This window comes from Antennarius striatus, chromosome 9 (assembly GCF_040054535.1).
Source record: "Antennarius striatus isolate MH-2024 chromosome 9, ASM4005453v1, whole genome shotgun sequence".
Lineage (NCBI taxonomy): Eukaryota > Metazoa > Chordata > Actinopteri > Lophiiformes > Antennariidae > Antennarius > Antennarius striatus.
In genome coordinates this window covers 8727948-8748243 of record NC_090784.1, presented here as the reverse complement: position 1 = coordinate 8748243, position 20296 = coordinate 8727948, and the positions used below count along the sequence as shown (strand labels likewise).

Genomic DNA, 20296 nt, shown 5'->3' with positions numbered 1-20296 from the left:
ATGACATCAAGCTGTATGCCAGGAATGAGCGAGAAATTGACTCACTGATCCACACCACCAGGATCTACAGCGACGACATAGGGATGTCATTCGGATTAGACAAATGTGGCCAGATGGTATCAAGTAGAGGCAAGATGATCAGAACTGAAGGGGTTGACCTACCAGGGGGCAGGATAGAAAACATCAAGGACAGCTACAAATACTTTGGAATCCCACAGGCTAATGGCAATCATGAGGAGGCCGCAAGGAAGTCATCCACAGCCAAATACCTCCAGAGAGTAAGGCAAGTCCTGAGAAGTCAGCTGAATGGCAAGAACAAGGTCCGAGCCATCAACATGTATGCACTGCCGGTCATCAGATACCCCGCTGGGATCATAAGCTGGCCAAAGGAGGAGATAGAAGCCACAGATATCAAGACTAGAAAGCTTCTCACCATGCATGGAGGGTTTCACCCCAAGTCCAGCATCCTGAGGCTGTACACTAAGCGGAAAGAGGGAGGCCGAGGAGGACTAGTGAGCATCAGGGCCACTGTCCAGGATGAGACATCAAAAATCCAAGAGTACATCAGGAAGATGGCCCCAACAGATGAACTGCTCAGTGAATACCTTAGGCAGCAGAAACCTGAGGAGGAAGAGGAGGAGGAGGAGACAACATGGAGGGACAAGCCCCTACATGGCATGTACCACCCACCGTCAGATAGAGGAAATGGCTGATATCAAGAAGACCTACCAATGGCTGAATAAAGCTGGACTGACGGACAGCACAGAGGCACTGATCATGGCAGCACAAGAACAGGCCCTAAGTACAAGAGCAATAGAGGCCAATATCTACCACAGTAGATCTGACCCAAGGTGCAGGCTATGTAAAGAAGCCCCAGAGACAGTCCAGCATGTGGTAGCAGGGTGTAAGATGCTCGCCAGCTCAGCATACATGGAAAGGCACAACCAAGTAGCTGTGATAGTGTAGAGGAACATCTGTACCCGGTATGGACTAGAAGTACCCAAATCCCAATGGGACATACCACCGAAGGTGGTTGAGAACGACAAGGCTAAGATCCTGTGGGACTTCAACTTCCAGACCGACAAACAGCTACTGGCTAACAAACCGGACATTGTGGTGATGGACACAGAGCAGAAGAGAGCAGTGGTGATAGATGTGGCGATTCCAGCTGATGCCAACATCAGGAAGAAGGAACACAAAAAGATTGAGAAGTATCAAGGGTTAAAAGAACAGCTGGAACAGATGTGGAAGGTCAAGGTTAATGTGGTCCCCGTGGTAGTAGGAGCACTTGGGGCAGTGACCCCCAAACTGGAAGAGTGGCTCCAGCAGATTCCTGGAACAACATCTGAAGCCTCAGTCCAGAAGAGCGCAGTCCTAGGAACAGCTAAGATACTGCGCAGAACCCTCAGACTCCCAGGCCTCTGGTAGAGGACCCGAGCTTGAGGATGACACACAGATACCACCCCACAAGGGTGAGAGGGACATTATTTATATATATATATATATATATATATATATATATATATATATATATATATTCTTTTGTTTTGTATTCAGGTGACTAATAGACATATTTTTTGTGCAGTAGTTGGCTATCGAGCTAAGCTACATCAATACATATATCCCACCTAAACAACTAACAACCGAAACTGTGACAAATATTGGATTGAATTAATTAAAATATGACTATTTTAACTTTTGACAATGACAAATAAATAAAATGTACTATAGAAAAGTCGATTAAAAAGTAACCTTACCGTTAGGTTAGCAAGAGGGAAAGCGTTTGTTCGCTATCAGGTTTTTAATTTGGAGCCTCTCTTTGAATAAATATATCGAAAGGAAGTTGATTACGAGGAATCTGATTCGTATTTTTTAAAACGCTGTTACAGGTTTTATGAGAGGAGTGTCTATCTCTATTCCATTTTTTATAAAGGAAACCGTGAACAAAGCGCTTTAATGTTATTTTGATAGAGAAATATGTTCTGTGTCAACGTGAACACGAATTAATAACTTTAATGATTACGGCATTTATTTTGAAAGGGCTTCCCCAGTCAAGTGACTCCCGGAAGTTTATGTTTCTTCACCTGTCAGTTCTGACAGTGCGAGTGTCCATCTTCGTCTCTTTGTTTTTCTTCGAGGAACAGGTCCTCATTTTTGAAGAATAAATGGTAATCCAGTTTGGTCTGTTAACAACTAATTGAGGACAGCTTCTGACACGGTTAGTGGGAGTCATGAATCAAAAATAACCGAATGCATTTGATTCACCTAGCCACAAATAGCTATAAAACGATAGCTCACGCTAGCTAACTATATCACAATAGCAGGATGCTTTCGATCACCGTTGCTAATTTTTGAGTATTTTTCAATTCAACATTTCACTGTTCGCTAATTTTACTATCTATTATGACACATACTGTAGAACTGCCTATCTTTGTTCGCTAAGAGACACATAGATCACGGAAGCTAACACCATAACGTTAGCGTCTTCTAAAAACCATTCATTGATTGTTTACATTTCGATTGAGACTGGTCTTAAATATCTTGTTGAAAAAAACAGTTATTGTCATTTTTATAGCTTCTGTGTAAGATGTGACATTTTGTTGTGGATACTATAACGAAATGATATTGCTATTTAGAGTCATGATATCACGTTGACTTTCGTGGTAACACTTACTTGCTGTGTGTCTTGTACAATTTGTGCAATTATCTGATGTCATCCTTCAAATAGTTCGTAGTTTGGTTCAAATAAGGTTTATATCAATGGTGCGGATTCAGTTGACTGTATAGTTTACTGTCCGGAAACTTTTTTTTCGAAAACCTTCGGCCTACGATTTTAAAAACTTGGCTAATCAGTGTTTGCTGCATCATTGCCTGCTGACATCATCGGCCGTTAGCTGCACCTTTGCTGCTGCTGTAGCCAAAAGATCAAAGAGGGTGTGGGTTTAAGGTTAATCTGGGTCTGTGTCCGGGATTAAGCTGGACTGCTTCGATTCTAGATCTCATCCTCGATCACTCTTGTCACACCACTGTCTCATCAGGCCTTTTCCTGTCTCCTCCATACCTGATAACTTGTGCTAAAATTGGTTTCAGACTTGAAGAAAATATGTTTCCACATAAATACACCATTCCTTATATTTTTATAGATTGAGATGCCATGGACTTAATTTGACATGTAAAATGGGTTTAATTACTGCATTATGGGAAATGTAGTTTTGGTCAAAGCACACTTTTGACCTATTTAATTTTAGACACTCTGACCTTTTATGCTCTCGCAGGCCGCATAAAATGATATGGCGGGCCACATTTGGCCCCCGGGCCTTGAGTTTGACACATAAGTGTGAAGTTATTGTCAGTGGGAAGCAGAGTTGTCATCAGAGAGATTGTCACCACTGCCACTATTTTCACTAGCCTTTGCTTTATCGGCCATGATAAACAGTAAATTATCCAACATGCGAAGCCTGACGCATTGAGATGCTCACAGAGACAACAACAAACAACAACAAGAGGGGAAGATGAGTGTCGAGGGAGGGGGGGTTATGGCATAAAGGGGAACTGAAGTACAATATTCGTTTATGGTGGCACGCGTTTGTTTGTATCTCTGAATGTTTGTAAATTGAATGTCCTTATGGTAATGAGGACTTCTAGCCTCTTATGCAATCTTGTACTTCTGCGCATGCGAGAGCGGGCCACAGGTTTTTCATCTGCTCTGTAGGGTTCTGCGTTTTTATCTTTTTTTGTCTTCTATCTTGTTTACGTCTTCTACCCTTTTTTTCATGATGGACAGTAATTATTTATTGAATTTCCATCTCGATCAATTAAGTATGTATCTATCTGGATGTCTTCAAACAAGGTTTTTAATCCAAGATTAGAACTTTGAGGCAGCATAGACCATGGACACTGGTGTTCTTACAATTTCCTGCTTCATGATGAAATGTAGATGTTCATTCTATCACGACGGCTACAGCAGTGGACAAAAACTCAAGACTATCCATATTAAAGATTCATTACAATTTCAATTTTTTTTTACCAATAAACACAATCTAAAAAAATGTCTGTTGCAAATAAGTGACAACGTAACAACTTCCATTAAAATTGGCCACAATTCCAAATTGGATTATCCATAAAATCTCATCAGCCTCCCCAGTGCCCACCTGTCCACAAAACTGAATTGAACTCTCGTGCCTCTCATAAACACAAATTTAGCAAACAGCACCAATCTCTTACAGTCCTCATTTTACCTGTGGATTGTTCAGTCAGGAGTTTTTGAAATAATCAAAAAGTCTCCCAGTTACGCTGTTGGGTCCGTATCAGTGTGTGAAACATGACGCTCATATCAAGTTCAGAAAAAACAAATGCAAATTTGAATACATTGCCTTTGTTCTGTTTTATTTTTTGTTTGAAGATTGGCAAATTTAAAAGTATCCCAACTCTGTTATCATTCGTACACCAGCACACCCACAGATAGCATTTTCATCTGTAGGATATGTAGTGTAAAAGATATCAATGGATAGCTACCCATGAAACTAGTTCAAATTTAAAATACAATTTAATGATTTAAAAATACATGGTCATACAAATGAAAACAGTAGGTGCTAATTTAAGAGATTTATCAATTTGAAATTCTTCATGTAATCCCCAGGTATTTTATCTGCTACGGAGCGGGCCTGTGCAGGCATGGAGCCGTTGGCAGTGGATGATGACATCTGCATCCTTAAGCATGAGACAGCCTACACCGCTGCAGGCGAGAGTCCTTTATCAGTGTGTGCCGGAGATGAATCTGTTGCTTCTCACTTCGCCCTGGTCACTGCCTACGAGGACATCAAGAAGAGACTGAGAGACACAGAACGAGAGAATACCTTACTGAGGAAGAGGGTTAAACAGTTGGAGGATAAGGTATGGACATAAACAAAGAGTTGATAGTGCGAGAGAACTAAGGACAACAGAGAAGAAAGAGTTAGCAGGAGGTGACTGAAGTGAAAGACCATACTGCTTATCCAACACAACTGAATGATGAAAAATATTTCTCCATTGTATTTGAATTATGGACAGAAACACCTCACAGAAAGTTTGGAAAATGTTACTAAATTCAAAATGAAACTGCAAAATACTCCTCTGGGAGAGACTGCATGCCAGCATCATTAATATTATTGGCCTAGAGTCAAAGCTTGAAAATAATGAGGTAAAAATGGTATTGTCTGAAAACAAAGAGAAGGCCCAGAGGAATATGGAATTGTCAAACAGTGTGTTGGAGCACGACATTTGGGGGAAAAGGATCATGAAATTGTATTTCAAAAACAAAAGGATGTAACATGATAGAGAGCTACAGGGCTGTGGAAAAAGTGTCGGGTCCACTCCTGACATCTTCTATTTTTGTGGTATTACCCTAAACTGGGGAATCTTCTGACAAAATATAACATAAAACAAAAGCAATATATCTAAACATATGAAAATTTTAAATGGTAATTATGTTTAATAAAGAAAAAATGTTTTCTGATACCTAAGCCATCAGTGTAGACTGAAGATCAGTCTCTGATATAGCACAGCCCATTTTTCTTTGAGGAACTGCTTTACTTCAGCAACTTTGGAGGATTTGTGAGAATGAAGCTTTTTTTGAGGTCCTGCCACAGTGTATAGAAGAGCTCTATTCATCTCCAAAGTTTATACCTTTTGAGACAGTGAGAGGTGAGCTTACTGTTCAGATCAGTGCATCACAAACTGGTGTTTTTAGAAAGAAGTGTTGTAACCCTTCCTAGACTGATGTACTTCAATTGCCTTCCTCCAGTTGTCTTCCAGAGGCGCTGGCAATAATCAGTTCTTGATGTTGTATAACTCGCATTTTGTTGCCTACGTTATTATGCAAAATTATATTTGAAGATACGGCAGAGTTTAGAATGAGATCAAATACAAAATCAGAAATGGGTGCGAAAATAGAACAATTCAGAAGTGGATCTAATACAATTTCATGGCAAATATCTATAGAGACAAAGGTCTAAATACAGATGGTAAGCTAAAGTTAAAGTACTCCATGTGTTGGGATATGATGGAGGAAAGGCTTCCTCCACCACAAATACACCCACAAGTATTGTGATGAAACTTAATCCATATCTGTATTCTTCTATGCTGTGTATTTCATGGATCACCAATGTAGCTCTTCAGGCCAGAGGCTCCTCCATCAGAGGGTCCCCATTATGTGAACAAGGCCTTCAGTGCTTACCGAGGTATCTATATAGAGAAGGAGGACCTGCAGATGGAGCTTAACAAACTGGTGCGTTTACAGATTCTTTTGGATCTGCCTCAAATTGACTAGAGCGTGGCACAAATATCAAGTATGTTGGAAACATATTTTTAAACTGAACATTTTTGTAACTATTCTTTTGTTGCTTTTAAGTTTGTTGGTTTCTTTTTATATCGTAAAGTGGATACCCTAAACTCATACTATCAGTATGAATACAACATAACAGTGCTGCACCATTCATACCTTCAACCAAGAAGGAGAGGGTGTTGTGTTTTGCTATGAATGCTGACTCCCTACATCTTCATCCACCTCTACCTCACTGTCTCCTCTCTTTGTGTCAGAAAAAGGAAAAGAGTGAGAGTGAGAGGCTGCTGACGGAGCAGCTCCAGGCCAGAGAGCTGGAGCTGCTTCAGCTGAGGACAGAGATGGAGACCAGCCAAGGTACAGGTAGAGCACATAGGATTACCTCCTCCTCTCTGTGGCAGCAGTACTTTAAACATTGTACAAACAATTTACAATGTTTGCTTCACTTGTCTGTGAGTGTGTGTTTTTGTTAATGACTTTAACATTTGTAAAGAAATAACAACAAAAGTGAGATATTATAAATTGTATATCTTATGTTGTGTGCATGCGTGAATAAGGTTTGGTGATATTGAAGGAAAGTGCTTTGTTACTTAAGTGTGTTTACTTAAGTACAATCCTGAAGTAGACTTTATTAAGAAGTCCACTAGCTCCTCAAGACCTTTTCAAATATAACATTTATTCTCTCAACAGTAACTGTTTGTTCTTACTGTGTGCCAGTGATGAAGAGTCTGAATAGCCCTCAGGAGTACTGGCAGGTGGACAGGGTCAGCACGGAACTTAAAATCCAGAAACTGCAGGAGGAACTGGAGAGGGTCACACTGGAAAACAGCAGACTTATTGAGAGAAGTGTGGTAAGTGGGGGGCATACAGAGAGAGAAAGGATTTAGTTGAAATTGGTGAGAGCAAAGTTAGAAAACACCAAACTCGTGATGTGGCCTAACAAGAAGATAGACAAGCTGTGAAGTGAAGGTGAAAAGTTGGCAGAAGCAAGGTTACACCTTGAAACAGAGAGAGGTGGGGTTGAGAGACGGACAACAGTCGATTTTCTCTTGTTTAAACAGAAGGAAACAGAGACAAACAAAGAAACAAAGGTTTGAAGGGGAGTGAAGGAGTCCTGCATTATGTCTGAACAAAAACTGACAATATTTGTGTGAATTTTAGACGCTGCTCCAAGCTGTATTTTGCATAACTTAAATCTATTTTAGGAGGAGCCCCACGGCTTAAATGGACCAGACTTGGACGAGAGCTGTGATGCAAAGTTTAAAGCAAGGTATCAAGTTTTATCAATACCATTGGAGAATCATTTCTCAATTCCCAAGACGCCAGTAGCTGTGCAGATGCTCATGTCTGTTTTTTTTATGAGACAAGTTTTTACTCTGCTGCTTTTTGTGTGCACTTACTATAAATGTAACACATGAGAGAGGTTTTAATATATACAGCTAGTCCTCAACATACGGACACAGTTGGTTCAGAGTTGTTCATAAGCTGAAAAGTCGTTATTTATTAAATTTCAATCAATAATTTATTGACAGTCATTTACGTGACCATTCTAAATACAAAAGTACTATTCCCGAAGACTTACCAGAAACAATTACATGACATAAAAACAACATAATGAAATAAAATACAGGTACATGTCATTTAGAGTCAAGTTGTTCTTGAATATACGTCGGTTTAAAAAAATGCATGGAAAAATAAAATTCAAGTTTACATCATTTCACTTGACTTTATGTCTGTCCACCACAGATATTGATTGAACTTTCAAGATCACTAAACTATTAAAGGCTCATAATATTATAATACCCCAGGTATTAACTAGAACTGCAGTAGAGATGGAACTGGCAGTCATTAGGCTTCATTCATCTGTTTACAAAGGAACTCCAAAAAGAGACACCCACTCATATTTAACTCCAACTCTTGTTCCCTTTTCCCTAAATTCTCCTCAGCTCAATACACGTGCAGCCTGTGGCTGAAGGCAACATTACAACAACTGTCTGCATTAACATAGGTTATCACAATAACATGTTACTGTACAATGAGTAATAAAAACATAGTGACATTAAAATCTGTACTGTACATATAGTTCAAATATCTGCCGCTAAGCACCACTCATGATTCAAGCAATTGCTTTAAATTCAGATTAGTTTACGGTAAAATTTGGCTCCTTTTAATTTAATCCTTGAGAAGAAGAAGAAAACACTTCAAGGAACCCTCAACCAGTTTATTAAGTGCGTCCAGCAACAACAGCCAGAGTCAGCTGTTGATGTTGATAATCCACTGTACGGATTAAGTAGTTCCGTAATGATGCTTCTAGTTAGATGGGTGTTTTGTTAATCAATGGTTGTGACATTTTTGATAGTGTCTTATGATACTGTTGTATTTGTCCTCTTTGGCCACTAGAGGGGGGTAAATAACAGTCTTTAGTTAGGAGATAGTTCAAGAAGCACCTGAATTAAATACACTATCAGTACCAATGAAACTCTAAATGTTTGTCTCCATTACAGTATTAGAATTTGCATTTCAGTGTTTTAATATGTACGAGGTCAGCAACATACTAAACATCCAACTGCTTTTTCTGTGAGGTTAATATGAAAATAATCATCTCCACACATTCAATGAAGAAAAATCTCTCTGCAGTGAATTATAATTATTTCTTATCAGCACATTTCAGGGTTTTTTTGATTTTCATCAGATTTTCTCTGAGGTCTCAAATGTCTAGTTAAACTTAAGGCAAAGTGTTATGAGCATATCATTCACTCAAGGTGTGGATTGGACAGTTTATAGGTGTTACCTCAAAAGCCAGCAGCTTTACTCTTACTTTGTTTGGTTTTTCTTTTTGTTTGGTTGTTTGGTTGGTTTTTATTTTTCTGTAAGAAGAACAATGTGAAGGATATTTGAATGACTTCAGGCAGAATGTTGAATGAAATGTTCTGTCCTGTAGAGAGAGGAGCATGCAGCAGACGTACGCAGCCTTATGCTCTGAAGTCACGCGTCTTAACACGGAGCTGAAGCACCAAACAGGCCTGATGAGAAAACTCAGACCCCTTATTGGTAAGTCAAGACAACATGATGTACATGAACACATGCAGCAAACTCATGGACTCACGTGCATAAAAATATTCACTCCCAGCTTTCAACAGGACCAATTACATTCTTTCTGTCTCCTGTTGTCTATCTCTAAGGCCCCGTCCACATGTAGCAGGATCTTTTTGAAAACTCCTTTTTTTTTTCCCCTCCGGTTAAGCCTTTCATCCACAAAAAACGGAGGTTTTTGAACATTTTTCGAAAATGCCAGGTGTGCGTTGTCGTGTGGATGCTGTAACCAAAGGTTTTTCTGTCCGGGGGCGTCTCCCTTTGATGAAAACTGCTGTGACATCATGTGTGTGTCACCTGTGGTTTACACATACAAACAGAATGGACGGAGTTAAAACTGTATTTGTGACAACTGTCCAGTCGTTTTTTAGCCATTTTGTTGTTTCAAGCCCAAGTTCTGCTGCTGCACATTGAGAACAGACGAAAGTCGGCTATTTTGGGTCGCGCTGCCAACCGGTGGGAGAACTCTGTGATGGAGGTCGTGCGTGAGTTTCCACACGTCCCGGTCCTCTCTCCTGTCGTTAACAGAGTTGTTACAAAGTTGTTCTGCTTTTAAACGTGTGGATCAGCGCACTTATGTGGTTACGTGTGGATGGAGATTTTTTTGAAAGTGACATCATGTTGATGCAATCTTTTTTCAATGCAGCATTAAAAAAGATGCGTTTTCAAAAAGATCCAGCTACCTGTGGATGGGGCTTGACTCTCACTGATTCTCACCAATTCTGTAATTTAAAAAATGACGAAAGGAAAAGGAAAAGAGGAGGAGCATGAAGACAAGAAGATGATGAAAACTTTAGACCGTATCACCTCTTCTACAGAAGAATTAAAGAATGAATTTAGGCCGATGCGGGATGCCATGGAAGAAATGAGGAATGAGATGAAATAAATGCGGAAAGATATGGAAAAAAAAGATCGGCGGACATTGTTGTCTTGGAACAGGGACAACATAGATTGGATGATTTTGCACAAAGGAAGGAAATGATCATCACAGGCAACAACTACGCACATGCTGTGGCCAGGGGAAGTGGAGAGGGAACTGAGCACAACGCTGACACCAAGACCGTGTTTGTATTTTCAGCGGGTACCATCTTACCAAAAAAGTCTTTCAGATATTATGTATTTACACAACATGTAGTTTTACTTTATGACAATGTTTCTCTCATAAAAATATCAAACTAATGCCATTCAAACATTTTGTCTGCGTATCACAGTTGCAGAATTACTCAAAAATATCAATGTTCGGCCAAATAATCCAGAGAGAGACGTCACATAGCTTTGATTTCAGATACTTCTCATGTCCTGTTGGTGTTCATTGGTTCCCTCCACCGCAGTTTGGTGAGAATGCATGAAACTCATGCACAAGAAAAACTGACTTAGAATGATTTTCTTACATTTTTCTAACTTTTAAACCATAGCAAAAAGCAAAAAAAAAAAGCCCAGGACTATCTGGAGCAGGAGCAGTTTTTACCTCTGATTCACCTCAAATTTTCTAAAGTTCTGCACCACATCCTTATATTCAATGTTGCCAGAAAGATCCTCACCATAAGTGTAACCAGAGTTACACTCAGTCCTTTCCACCAGCAAGACCAAACATCCTTCTTGTCTGTGTAGCTCTTCCTCGCCCAATCCCTGCCCCTCCAAGGTTTGTATTTGGACAAACCTATGAGTAGTGTTTGGACATTCCGGCTAACAAACAAACCAGCCAACCAATTAGTACAGGGGGAAAAAAAAAAATCTTTAATGGAGGTACATATACAGTACTTCTTTTCCATGCAGGATACATAAACATGTTAAAAAATGTACTTATACTTCTAAATGCACCTGTTCTTTTGTGGCTCTGTATGTGATCTGTTGTACGTTTGCTTACTGCATTTGTTTTTGTTTCCATTTCTATTGAATAGTTCAAGCAGAGTGATCTCTCCAGAGGAGCTGTGTGTGCCCCATTTAGATATTCAAATCTATGGTCCATAATACTTTTGAATTTTTGAGAGAATTAAATCACAAATTCTCTCGTCCATACCCTGCAGTGTTAAAAGTGGACGTGATGATGAATGGTAAAATGTGTTAAAATCAGTAGTTGGAGACAACAAATGAGTGAAATGCATTGGAGAGTATAAGCATACTTGACTGAGGTCACATTTTAAGATTGTCTTTAAGCATGAGATTTATGGTCTGATTTATGGTCTTTGCATATGTCACGATTGATGTCTTAAATTCAAACCTTGCTTCTGCATGCAGGAACTAATGAGGCTCATAGCAAATGTAAGAACAGGATTACTTTGGCCTTTCGTCGGTTAAAGGGATGCTTTTCTATCGTACTTCCTGAGAAAATTTCTCCTGCTGCTCCTCATTGTAGTTTGTATGATATGACTGTGGATATTAGAGTTCTCAAACACTTTGATAAAGGACATCATGAAATTGTCCATCCCTCCTCTCCCATCCCTCTGTGATGATGTATTCTACCCCAGGAGAGATTATCCCTGTTGTCAGTTCCCGTGGAGCGTGAGAAAAGGAGACTAGGAGGTGAAAATTAGAGCGAAATAAGGCAAGAAAATAAATCTTGGCCTATTTATTCCACTGAATAACAAAAAGAAAAAAAGAAAAAGTGAGTTATGTATTTATTCATGGTGATATTGTTCATCTGTATTTTTCCAATGTTCCTTTCTTTGGAATCACTTTTATTCAAATCCTACACTCAGGAGACCCCCTTATGGAAGAGAAGTGGGGAGGGATGGATGGAGAGAAGTAGGGGGAAAAGCAGAGACATTTAACATTATTATGCGCTCAAGACAATCTGATAGCAAAGCGATGATGTGTGTGAGATTAGGACATGTGATCTATGTATGAATGTTTTTGTATTGAACAAAACCTAATTATTATTTTGGATATTTAGTAATTCATATCAAGGGATTTTAGGTACAGCCTTCTCACTCATCTATATATCTTTTTCTCTTACGTAATATGACTATCATATCTTGTAGGTATTGCTAAAAAGCTTCTGTTAAATGCACATGAGAGTTTTTTAATGTCATCAGAAACGTTCAACTGTTTTAACTGTGTATTTAAACAGAGGTGTGATCTGTTCCAGCTGTCAGAAGAATTAGAAGATCCTCCTTTCATCACTGACTTTGTTTCTGTCCCTCACTCCTCTCTCTGCAGCCGCCTCAACGGTTCCCATCCAGTGTCTGGACGACGTTGAAAAGAACAATAACCTCACAGTTCCACGGGTGTCGGTGCCCCGCCCCCCTAGCGCTCCCCCTCTCCCCTCGTGTTCTGGGCGGCCCTGCCCCCCCGTGAGCGGGCAGTCAGGCACCCTGCTATCGGACGGTCTGAGGGATGACTGCTGGTACAACGTGCCCTGGCCCTCGCAGAGCTGCTCAGGAGAGGCCCTGATTGGCAGCCAAACCTGCTCCGTGATCCTGCCTCCACCCCCCCTTAACCAGGCCTCCCTGGATGACAGCTCTCGTTCGTTCCCCAGCCCCCCTAAGCCCAGCGATGCCATGTTTTGGGAGGGACACTCTACCGCATCCAACTCATCCTCGATTGGAAACTGCACGCCCAAGAGTCCTCCCAACGCAGAGTGGGCCAAGCCGTATTGAGTGGAGGATTAAATAGCATGATGGATGAAAAACAAACAAAGGATGAATGAATGGAATCTCCAACCCTGCCACACAGACACCACCTAACCTGCCTTAAGATGTAAGACCACTCCTCTGGGGCTGGACTGGGCCTGCTGGATGTGGTAACTAATGGATGCCGGTGGAGGCCTGTTTGAGGTAAAGACTGGGTCATCTCTGCACACCACATCAGCGAACATATCTGACTTTGCAGAGGAAAAAACTGATGAGACAAGACCTTCAGAGGAACAGTTTGTTAATGTATGTCTCCTTGTATACACATTTGTAAGTGTGTGCAAGCATTTATACAAGCGGTGTGTGTGCGTGTGTGCTTGTGTGTGTACACACACGTACATCAAACTGTGTGCCTGTGTGTGCAGATCGCTGTGTGGGCATCTTTCGCCCACCTGTATCTGTCATAATATACCTAATAGGGCTTAAGAGGCCTCATTCTCCTTTCACTGTGGCCAGTGATCACTGGGGCCACAGCTTCATAGTAGAAGCAGTACAGTAAAAATATACTCTCTCCAAATGCAAGTCTATTTACATTAGATGGCTGTAATGTCTACAAGGTGTGCAGTCTGGTGCATCTCATGATGGTGTGATGGTGATGTCCAGGAGTGAAGACTTGATGTGATTGTTTCGTGCTGTAATCGGTGCAGACAGTCACTGTAGGATACTTTGCAGAATAATTTTCCAAATTTTAAAAGCTACCAAAATGAAATTTTAATGTCTTTTTTACTCTTTTTTTTTTTCAACATTTTTTTTTAGTCATGTTTCAGTGGATCAATCTACCCTGTCATTTTTCAGAATTTATTTACAAGAAATTTTGGAGGACATTAATAAATAAGTGGAAGTTTTTTATAATCATTTGGAAAATGTCTTCTTTTGAAATACAACACTGGCACGACCTAAGGTTCTAATGTTCATGTAGTCACAATTTCACTAGACAAACAAATCACCTTAAACCTGTTATCGTGTTCAGCTCTCAGAGCTACTGTCACATGACATCGTTTTCATGTCTGTTAAAATACTCTAGTATTTTCAGGCAAAAATACTTGAGCATTTTTGTCTGAAGTTTGTCTCCAGATCTGAATTCAGTAGATTCATGGAAGACATCATAAATATCCTTGCATTTAAAATCCTGCTTAAGTTGTAAACCTGCTGTAAACCTGTTTATTATTTACAGAAAGTGTATTTAACTGATGTGCTGGTTTTACATTCATGTTGCAGTGTTGTCCGAGAAGAGGAACTTTTCTTGTTGGATTCTGTTTTTAAAAGTCAGACACGCATAAGAAATGAAAGATGCACAAATTAAAATGCGTGGAGTACAACAGAAAGAAGAATGTGCATATCTGTATAAATGTATATGCTGGGCTACAGTACTCTGCCAAATGCAGTTTTGCACTCCAAACCATAGGATTTTTTCTTTTATCCGCCAACCGTAAGATGTCTGAGTGTGTTTGAGAGTCGTCTGCTATGGTGGAAAAATAAGAGTATTGATTTTATGAAACGTGAGCTGTGACTTGAAAAGTCAGTGCATGAAGCACAAAGGCCCATGGTTGTTGAAAAGACTCTCCATTTTCCGTCTGTTTCATGATAACTGTGGCGGTCTTTGTTAGTTTTTAAGAAATCTTATTTTACAGCAGTAGTTTCATACTTCTGTAAACAATTTGCAAACCAAAATGCAATGTACAGTAGATATGGATTATATTTTAGATTTACTGCACTTCAGACTGTTTGTAAATATGAGCAATTAAATGAAGGAAAGAAAATGACAGATTTCACTGCTTCCAAGTATTTTTTACTAAGGAGCTTCTGTGATCCGATTGAATGAAACTATGCTGTTCTTTAATGTCAAGATACTTTGAGACCAACAGCATTTTTTTTTTGTCTTCCTGTCCTTATTTTTGAGACTTCTGTGTTACATTGAATATTCCTGCAAATGAACAATTCCTACTGCCCTCCACATGACTGTTAATCACTTAAACAATCAGTTTATGACTGAAGTCACATATGAGAGGCCAAACTGTTAGCTGGACATTACAAAAACTCAAACTATAGAATTTATTTGTCAATTAAACAAACTACTTTATGGATTACCATCACAGTAGATAAGGGTTGTCCCTTCCATGGGCCATGGACAAAATCACATTCTGGTGCTTTTTCCATAATTTTGGCATTTTCTCATGGATTTTCATGGAACTTGGAAGAATGGAGCATTAACCAAAAATGAAAGTCTTTTTAATTGCAAAAAGAAGAATGACCAATGGCCTTTCTTATTGCATGGCATGATGTACAGAGATTGCTTATAAATGAACTTAAAATTAACCAGAATTTATTTAAATACTTTCATTATAAATACAATGAATGCAGCGATTTTTCAGAGCCCTTAATCATGACTGAAGAAAATGATTCAGTGAAGGTGAAGTAAGATCATTTGTAGGATCTTTTTTTTTTTTAAAAAAACTGAAAAAAATGCAGTCATGAACATTCCACAATTTAACACACTTTAAAGCTATTTAAATGTTCTTTATTTACATCACATGGATACACGATAAACACGCCAGAAGATTCAGAAGAGGGTCGACAGATTCAAAGCTGAGACACCGATTACGAAGCTCTCCGGAGGAGCGGTGACTGTTCCCTGGTCAGCTCTACCTGTGTGTAGTAATTATAATGTGAGTCTGTTGATTCATATAAGGAAGAAAGTTCATTTTGATCTGATGAGAACATTATAGAAATTAACATGAAATTTAGAATTATTCTGATTAAATTTTAGATTAAATACCAGGTTTTCTTCCAATATGAATAAACAAAATATACAGGTTTTTGTCTAACATGACCAGTAACACTCCACACCTCGCTTTTAAAGAAGGTAAGCTGTGTGTTGTGTGGATCATTACATGCTAGTTGGGAGTTTTTGCTGCCTGTTTTTTGCTGGAATCCCCGTCCTCTCAAACTCCAATTTCTCACTAATGTACTCCTGCTTGCACTGTTCGAAGAACTCCAGGTCCTTGTAACTGGTGGCGAAAGAGGATTAAGGATCATTAATGCATAATTGCACTTTGTTAAACAAGAAACTGCAGAATACTCACTGAAATGTCAGACACTCCTTTAGTGCCGCATTTTGCTCCCGACACTTGAACACCATGAGCAAACCAGATTCTTTACAACAGTGATTGAAGGCTGGAGGAAAGATCAAGAGATGGTTAAGTTAGCATAGGAAAGACAAACCTGTTCAACACCTGCAAACTCAAGTTATGGATGAGAAACATATTTCATCCTGATTACATCTTAATAGTTGTTTAAAACAGTATGCAAGAATAGATCTATATTGCAATTCACGGCGCAAAAATACAGGGATTACATCATATTAAGAAATTTAGAAACAATTTCGTATGTAATTCTGACAATTACTAAGTTTTAGAAGATTAATAAAGTTATTTTAAAAAATACAAACAGAAATCTTAATATACAGCTCTAAATGTCTCTGTGAAAGCACACACTACACAGCTCTGCTGTGCAGTGTGTGCTGATACGGGGTTACAGGCTGTCCATGATGGACGGTAGTTTTTCAAGGCAGTTCCTGTTTATCACTGCTCAAATGTTTCCTGCTCACAGTTAATCTTGGAGCCATCTTTCCTTATCAGTTTGGTAATTCTTTTGGTGTTACTGGCTCCAATGTAGCCATTATTACCTAATGAGCTTGTACTGACACAAAAATATAAACAACGCACAAAGGAAATATATACAATTACAAACCAATAATTAATGAAAACAAGTGGATTTTTTCCATCAACCAGCCTCCTTGGCCAGTAAAAACATTAACTGTGGACTGTCAATGAGTGAAATACATATAAAAATCCTTTCTACAGAGCTGCATCAGTGACATTGTGCTCCAGCAAGTTGTCTATTTTAGATTAAATGTGCAAGGTCCTTGTTGAAAACAAGGTGCTGAAGGACTGAATCTTCACCTTGTTAGCAACCCATTTCTCAAGGATTTAATTAACTCACCATCCTCCCATGTCCCCTTTCAAAGAAGTGACATCATAATTGCATTTATGAGCGGCATCAGTATTGTTATCACACAGACACTTTCATCAGGATGCAGATGTGAAAAGACCAACTGCAAAACCAATTTAGAGAAGCAGAACAGTGCGACTAATCTAATCAACAAACGCCTCGTCCATGTCCCATGGCACCAATAGATGGTGCACAAGGATGTCAATCTGATGACGGTAACATCAAAAGGCAAATCTCTGACACTAGCTCCATGTAAAAAAGGCTCTTCTAAACAAAGGTACAACACCACATTTACTTTAAACTTTAATTTTAAGATGTGAAAACGTAACTTAAGTCAGAAGTTCTGGACTTCATGAATGTTCAGAACACACACTGACTTACAAAATAAATGTATTGATTTTTAGCAAGATATACACATTTCAGGAAAAAAAAATCCATAAATAATGAAGCCATAACTAGACATATGTGAAGACATGGAATTTTTTCCAAACAAATCTACAAAGCTGTTGCATGCAGGTCACAAATACTCATCTGCTTCAACAACAAATGTGACTTTGGTGGTGTTTGAAGGCATTCAGACACAATGCAGACACAAACATACATTGACAGAACCCTTCTTTCACTAAGGTGTGAAAACTAGTGGAAGATGCAGCTAGAGCTGTGAGGGGGTTTCTCAAACAACATAAATTCAGTTGCCTGATTTTCCCTACACTATCTTTTTTACCATTTCAGGTGCTGATTTAACTTATGGGTCATATTGGATGCTGAAAATTACGATGCCATTTATTTCTGTTGTGTAATACTGACAACCATCTTCAATAATTTTCCTTTTGGTCTTTTTTAGAGCAATAAATTTTAATATACGTAGCTCTAGAAACAGCTGTGAAACTAAAATAAATTCTATTCAATGGCAGCACGTTGTTTTAAGGTCTGTGAATGTACACAAAACCAAGATGCTGAAACATTATAAATCAGCATGCAATTTCCTCCGGGATTAATAAATTATCATAATTTTATATATATATATATATATATATATATATATATACTGTGTATATATATACACACACATGGACAGACAGACAGACACTTTATTAATCCCGGCGGAAACTGCAACATAGTCATGATTTATTTCATAATTTACACACGCACAAAAAATTGGGGTCAACAAAACTAGGTGAATCTTTTCATAATAAAATATTTTTAACAAATAACATTGTAATTAATATTCATAGGATTTATTGATAATATGTGATACTAGTGTTGCGACTGTCATTCTGTTAACATTAACATCCATTCAACTTTTTCACAGCACAGATTTGGGTTTGCCACAGTAGAAATCATCACATGATTAAGTAACCATGACACCATTCTGTTGAGCTAGCACAATGCCAAGAAAAATCCATATTACTTATCAATATAAAAGTCATACTTATCTCACACACCTTCAACTTTCTCAGCGCAGCGCTCCTTGGCTTTTTCCCTCATCATCTTTGGTATTAGGACATCTTTTTCTACACATCTTAACTGGATCTCCTCTGAGGTGAAGAGGGTCAAAAATAAAGAAATCAACACAAATGAAGATCCAGAACCACGTCCAAAGTGTTCTGGTGTTGCTTTTCTTTTGTAAAATCAACAGTGGTCACTTCTCAGACTGAAACTTTAACATCTTATACAATATATATTTTATAAATAAATATATTTTAATTCTGAAAACTCAAAAAAAATTAGTCAGTAATACATATGCGCACAATTGTCTAAGGGATTATTTCCAGAACATTAAGTTACCATTTTATTCACTACTTTGATAACTGTTAAAGTGATTCCTGAAGCAGTATTTTTGATGAAAATAACAATCAAAAAACGTTTGTGACTAGTTTCTCAAATTGTGACCCATCTCACTCCAAAAGAGTTAACCATCCATCCGTCAACATTAGAGCTTAGTGAACTCCACGGGTAAAGTAAGAATCACTTTTAATGCAGGTCGTTTGGAGGCTCGTTCACATTAAATGTTACTCGTTCATTTTGTCAATAGCATTCTCTCAGGTGTGATTGTTATACCCAATCCTCTGCGAGCTGCATAATTCCTTCGCTTGTTGTTTATAATATTCAGAAGAGTTATCGACGTATTACCTGGTTAACACATGAATTAACGTTTATCATGTCCCTTTCGATAAAATAACTAGACTGAGCTGAAGAGTGTTGTGGAGTCGCTAGCTAGTCCACACAAGGTTTAGCAGCCTACTTGCTGCGTAGAGCTGAAAAACGACCCGCGCAGTTAATTTCAATAAACTATGGTTATTTCATGAGAGGTGTCAAAAATATTTCACATTATACCTGATTTGGTTGCCTCCATTGCTGTGGCGTTCCTCAAAACATTCCAAACGAAACCAATGTGACCTAGCTCACGTACGCTCAAATAACTTCCGCTGACGTCATGAGGCGGTGTCAGAAAATACAAGTCCCAGGTGCACACGCGGCTTTAGCGCTGCGTTTGAGGTTTGAGATTCATTGTACTGTAACAATAATACGATTAGTAATAATAATTTTTAAAAAACGGTAAAATTGATAGGCATGAGTAACATGTAATACTACTGCTACAACTACTACTACTACTACTACTACTACTACTAATAATAATAATAATAATAATAATAATAATAATAGTAATGTATAAGAAGATTCTCAGTTATCCAAGTCATGATAGATCTCTGTGGACTTTATTCAGTAGTTCAGTCCACTGGGTCTTGGGCTGGGGAGCAGAGGGTGGTTAGGTCTATTGTTATTGTTGTTTTTATGGTTGTTGTTGTTGTTGTTGTTATTGAAAAGTTTGAAAATTCTCTGGTGTAAATTATTCTTGCCAGTTGTTGAGTTGTTGTCTGGTTCCAAGTCTAACAGGAACCAGACAACAACTGGTGTTTACTACACCTTTAATTCATCTGTTTACAGACAGTGACGGACCAACATATTTAGTGTATCTTTAACACAAGAAATGTCTTTCAAAGAGGAACCACTGCATAACATGTTAAGTGTCATATTTTATTATGTTGATTTGGACAATTATTAGAAAACATCATATGAATGTGTTCAGCTTTATTTGTCCACTCTCATGTAGGAAATTGTTGCTGGTGCTTATCCTCCTTTAGTAAAATACCTCAGTGAAATGTTTTGAGTCAACAATAAATATAGTGAAGACCTGAGCTTATTTAAGTTCCCATTGTTACAATACTTAATTTCTAAA

At 38.6% G+C, this 20296-nt stretch overlaps 2 protein-coding genes across 7 annotated transcripts; one reads left to right on the top strand and one right to left on the bottom strand.

The window, feature by feature from the left end:
- Positions 1 to 2090: 2090 nt before the first annotated feature.
- Positions 2091 to 15407, top strand: azi2 (5-azacytidine induced 2). 4 transcript variants are annotated; one of them, XM_068323750.1, is made up of 8 exons: positions 2091 to 2218; positions 4640 to 4893; positions 6149 to 6265; positions 6577 to 6676; positions 7037 to 7170; positions 7525 to 7589; positions 9261 to 9370; positions 12572 to 15407. In XM_068323750.1, exons 2-8 carry the CDS (start codon positions 4675 to 4677, stop codon positions 13009 to 13011), a joined length of 1185 nt encoding a protein of 394 aa, XP_068179851.1. In that variant the 5' UTR covers positions 2091 to 2218; positions 4640 to 4674; the 3' UTR covers positions 13012 to 15407. The 4 variants fall into 4 exon arrangements, with proteins under 4 accessions (XP_068179851.1, XP_068179847.1, XP_068179850.1 ...); XM_068323746.1 differs by having other exon boundaries at positions 7010 to 7170; XM_068323749.1 differs by having other exon boundaries at positions 6577 to 6682.
- Positions 15408 to 15540: 133 nt separating this feature from the next.
- On the bottom strand, positions 15541 to 19490 carry cmc1 (C-x(9)-C motif containing 1). 3 transcript variants are annotated; one of them, XM_068323752.1, is made up of 5 exons: positions 19393 to 19490; positions 18501 to 18593; positions 16128 to 16218; positions 15892 to 16052; positions 15541 to 15690 (listed from the first exon to the last, which is right to left on the bottom strand). In XM_068323752.1, the coding sequence occupies exons 1-4, from the start codon at positions 19409 to 19411 to the stop codon at positions 15932 to 15934; spliced, it is 324 nt and encodes a 107-aa protein (XP_068179853.1). In that variant the 5' UTR covers positions 19412 to 19490; the 3' UTR covers positions 15541 to 15690; positions 15892 to 15931. The 3 variants fall into 3 exon arrangements, with proteins under 3 accessions (XP_068179853.1, XP_068179854.1, XP_068179852.1); XM_068323753.1 differs by having other exon boundaries at positions 15936 to 16052; XM_068323751.1 differs by having other exon boundaries at positions 15541 to 16052.
- Between the last annotated feature and the right edge of the window lie 806 nt (positions 19491 to 20296).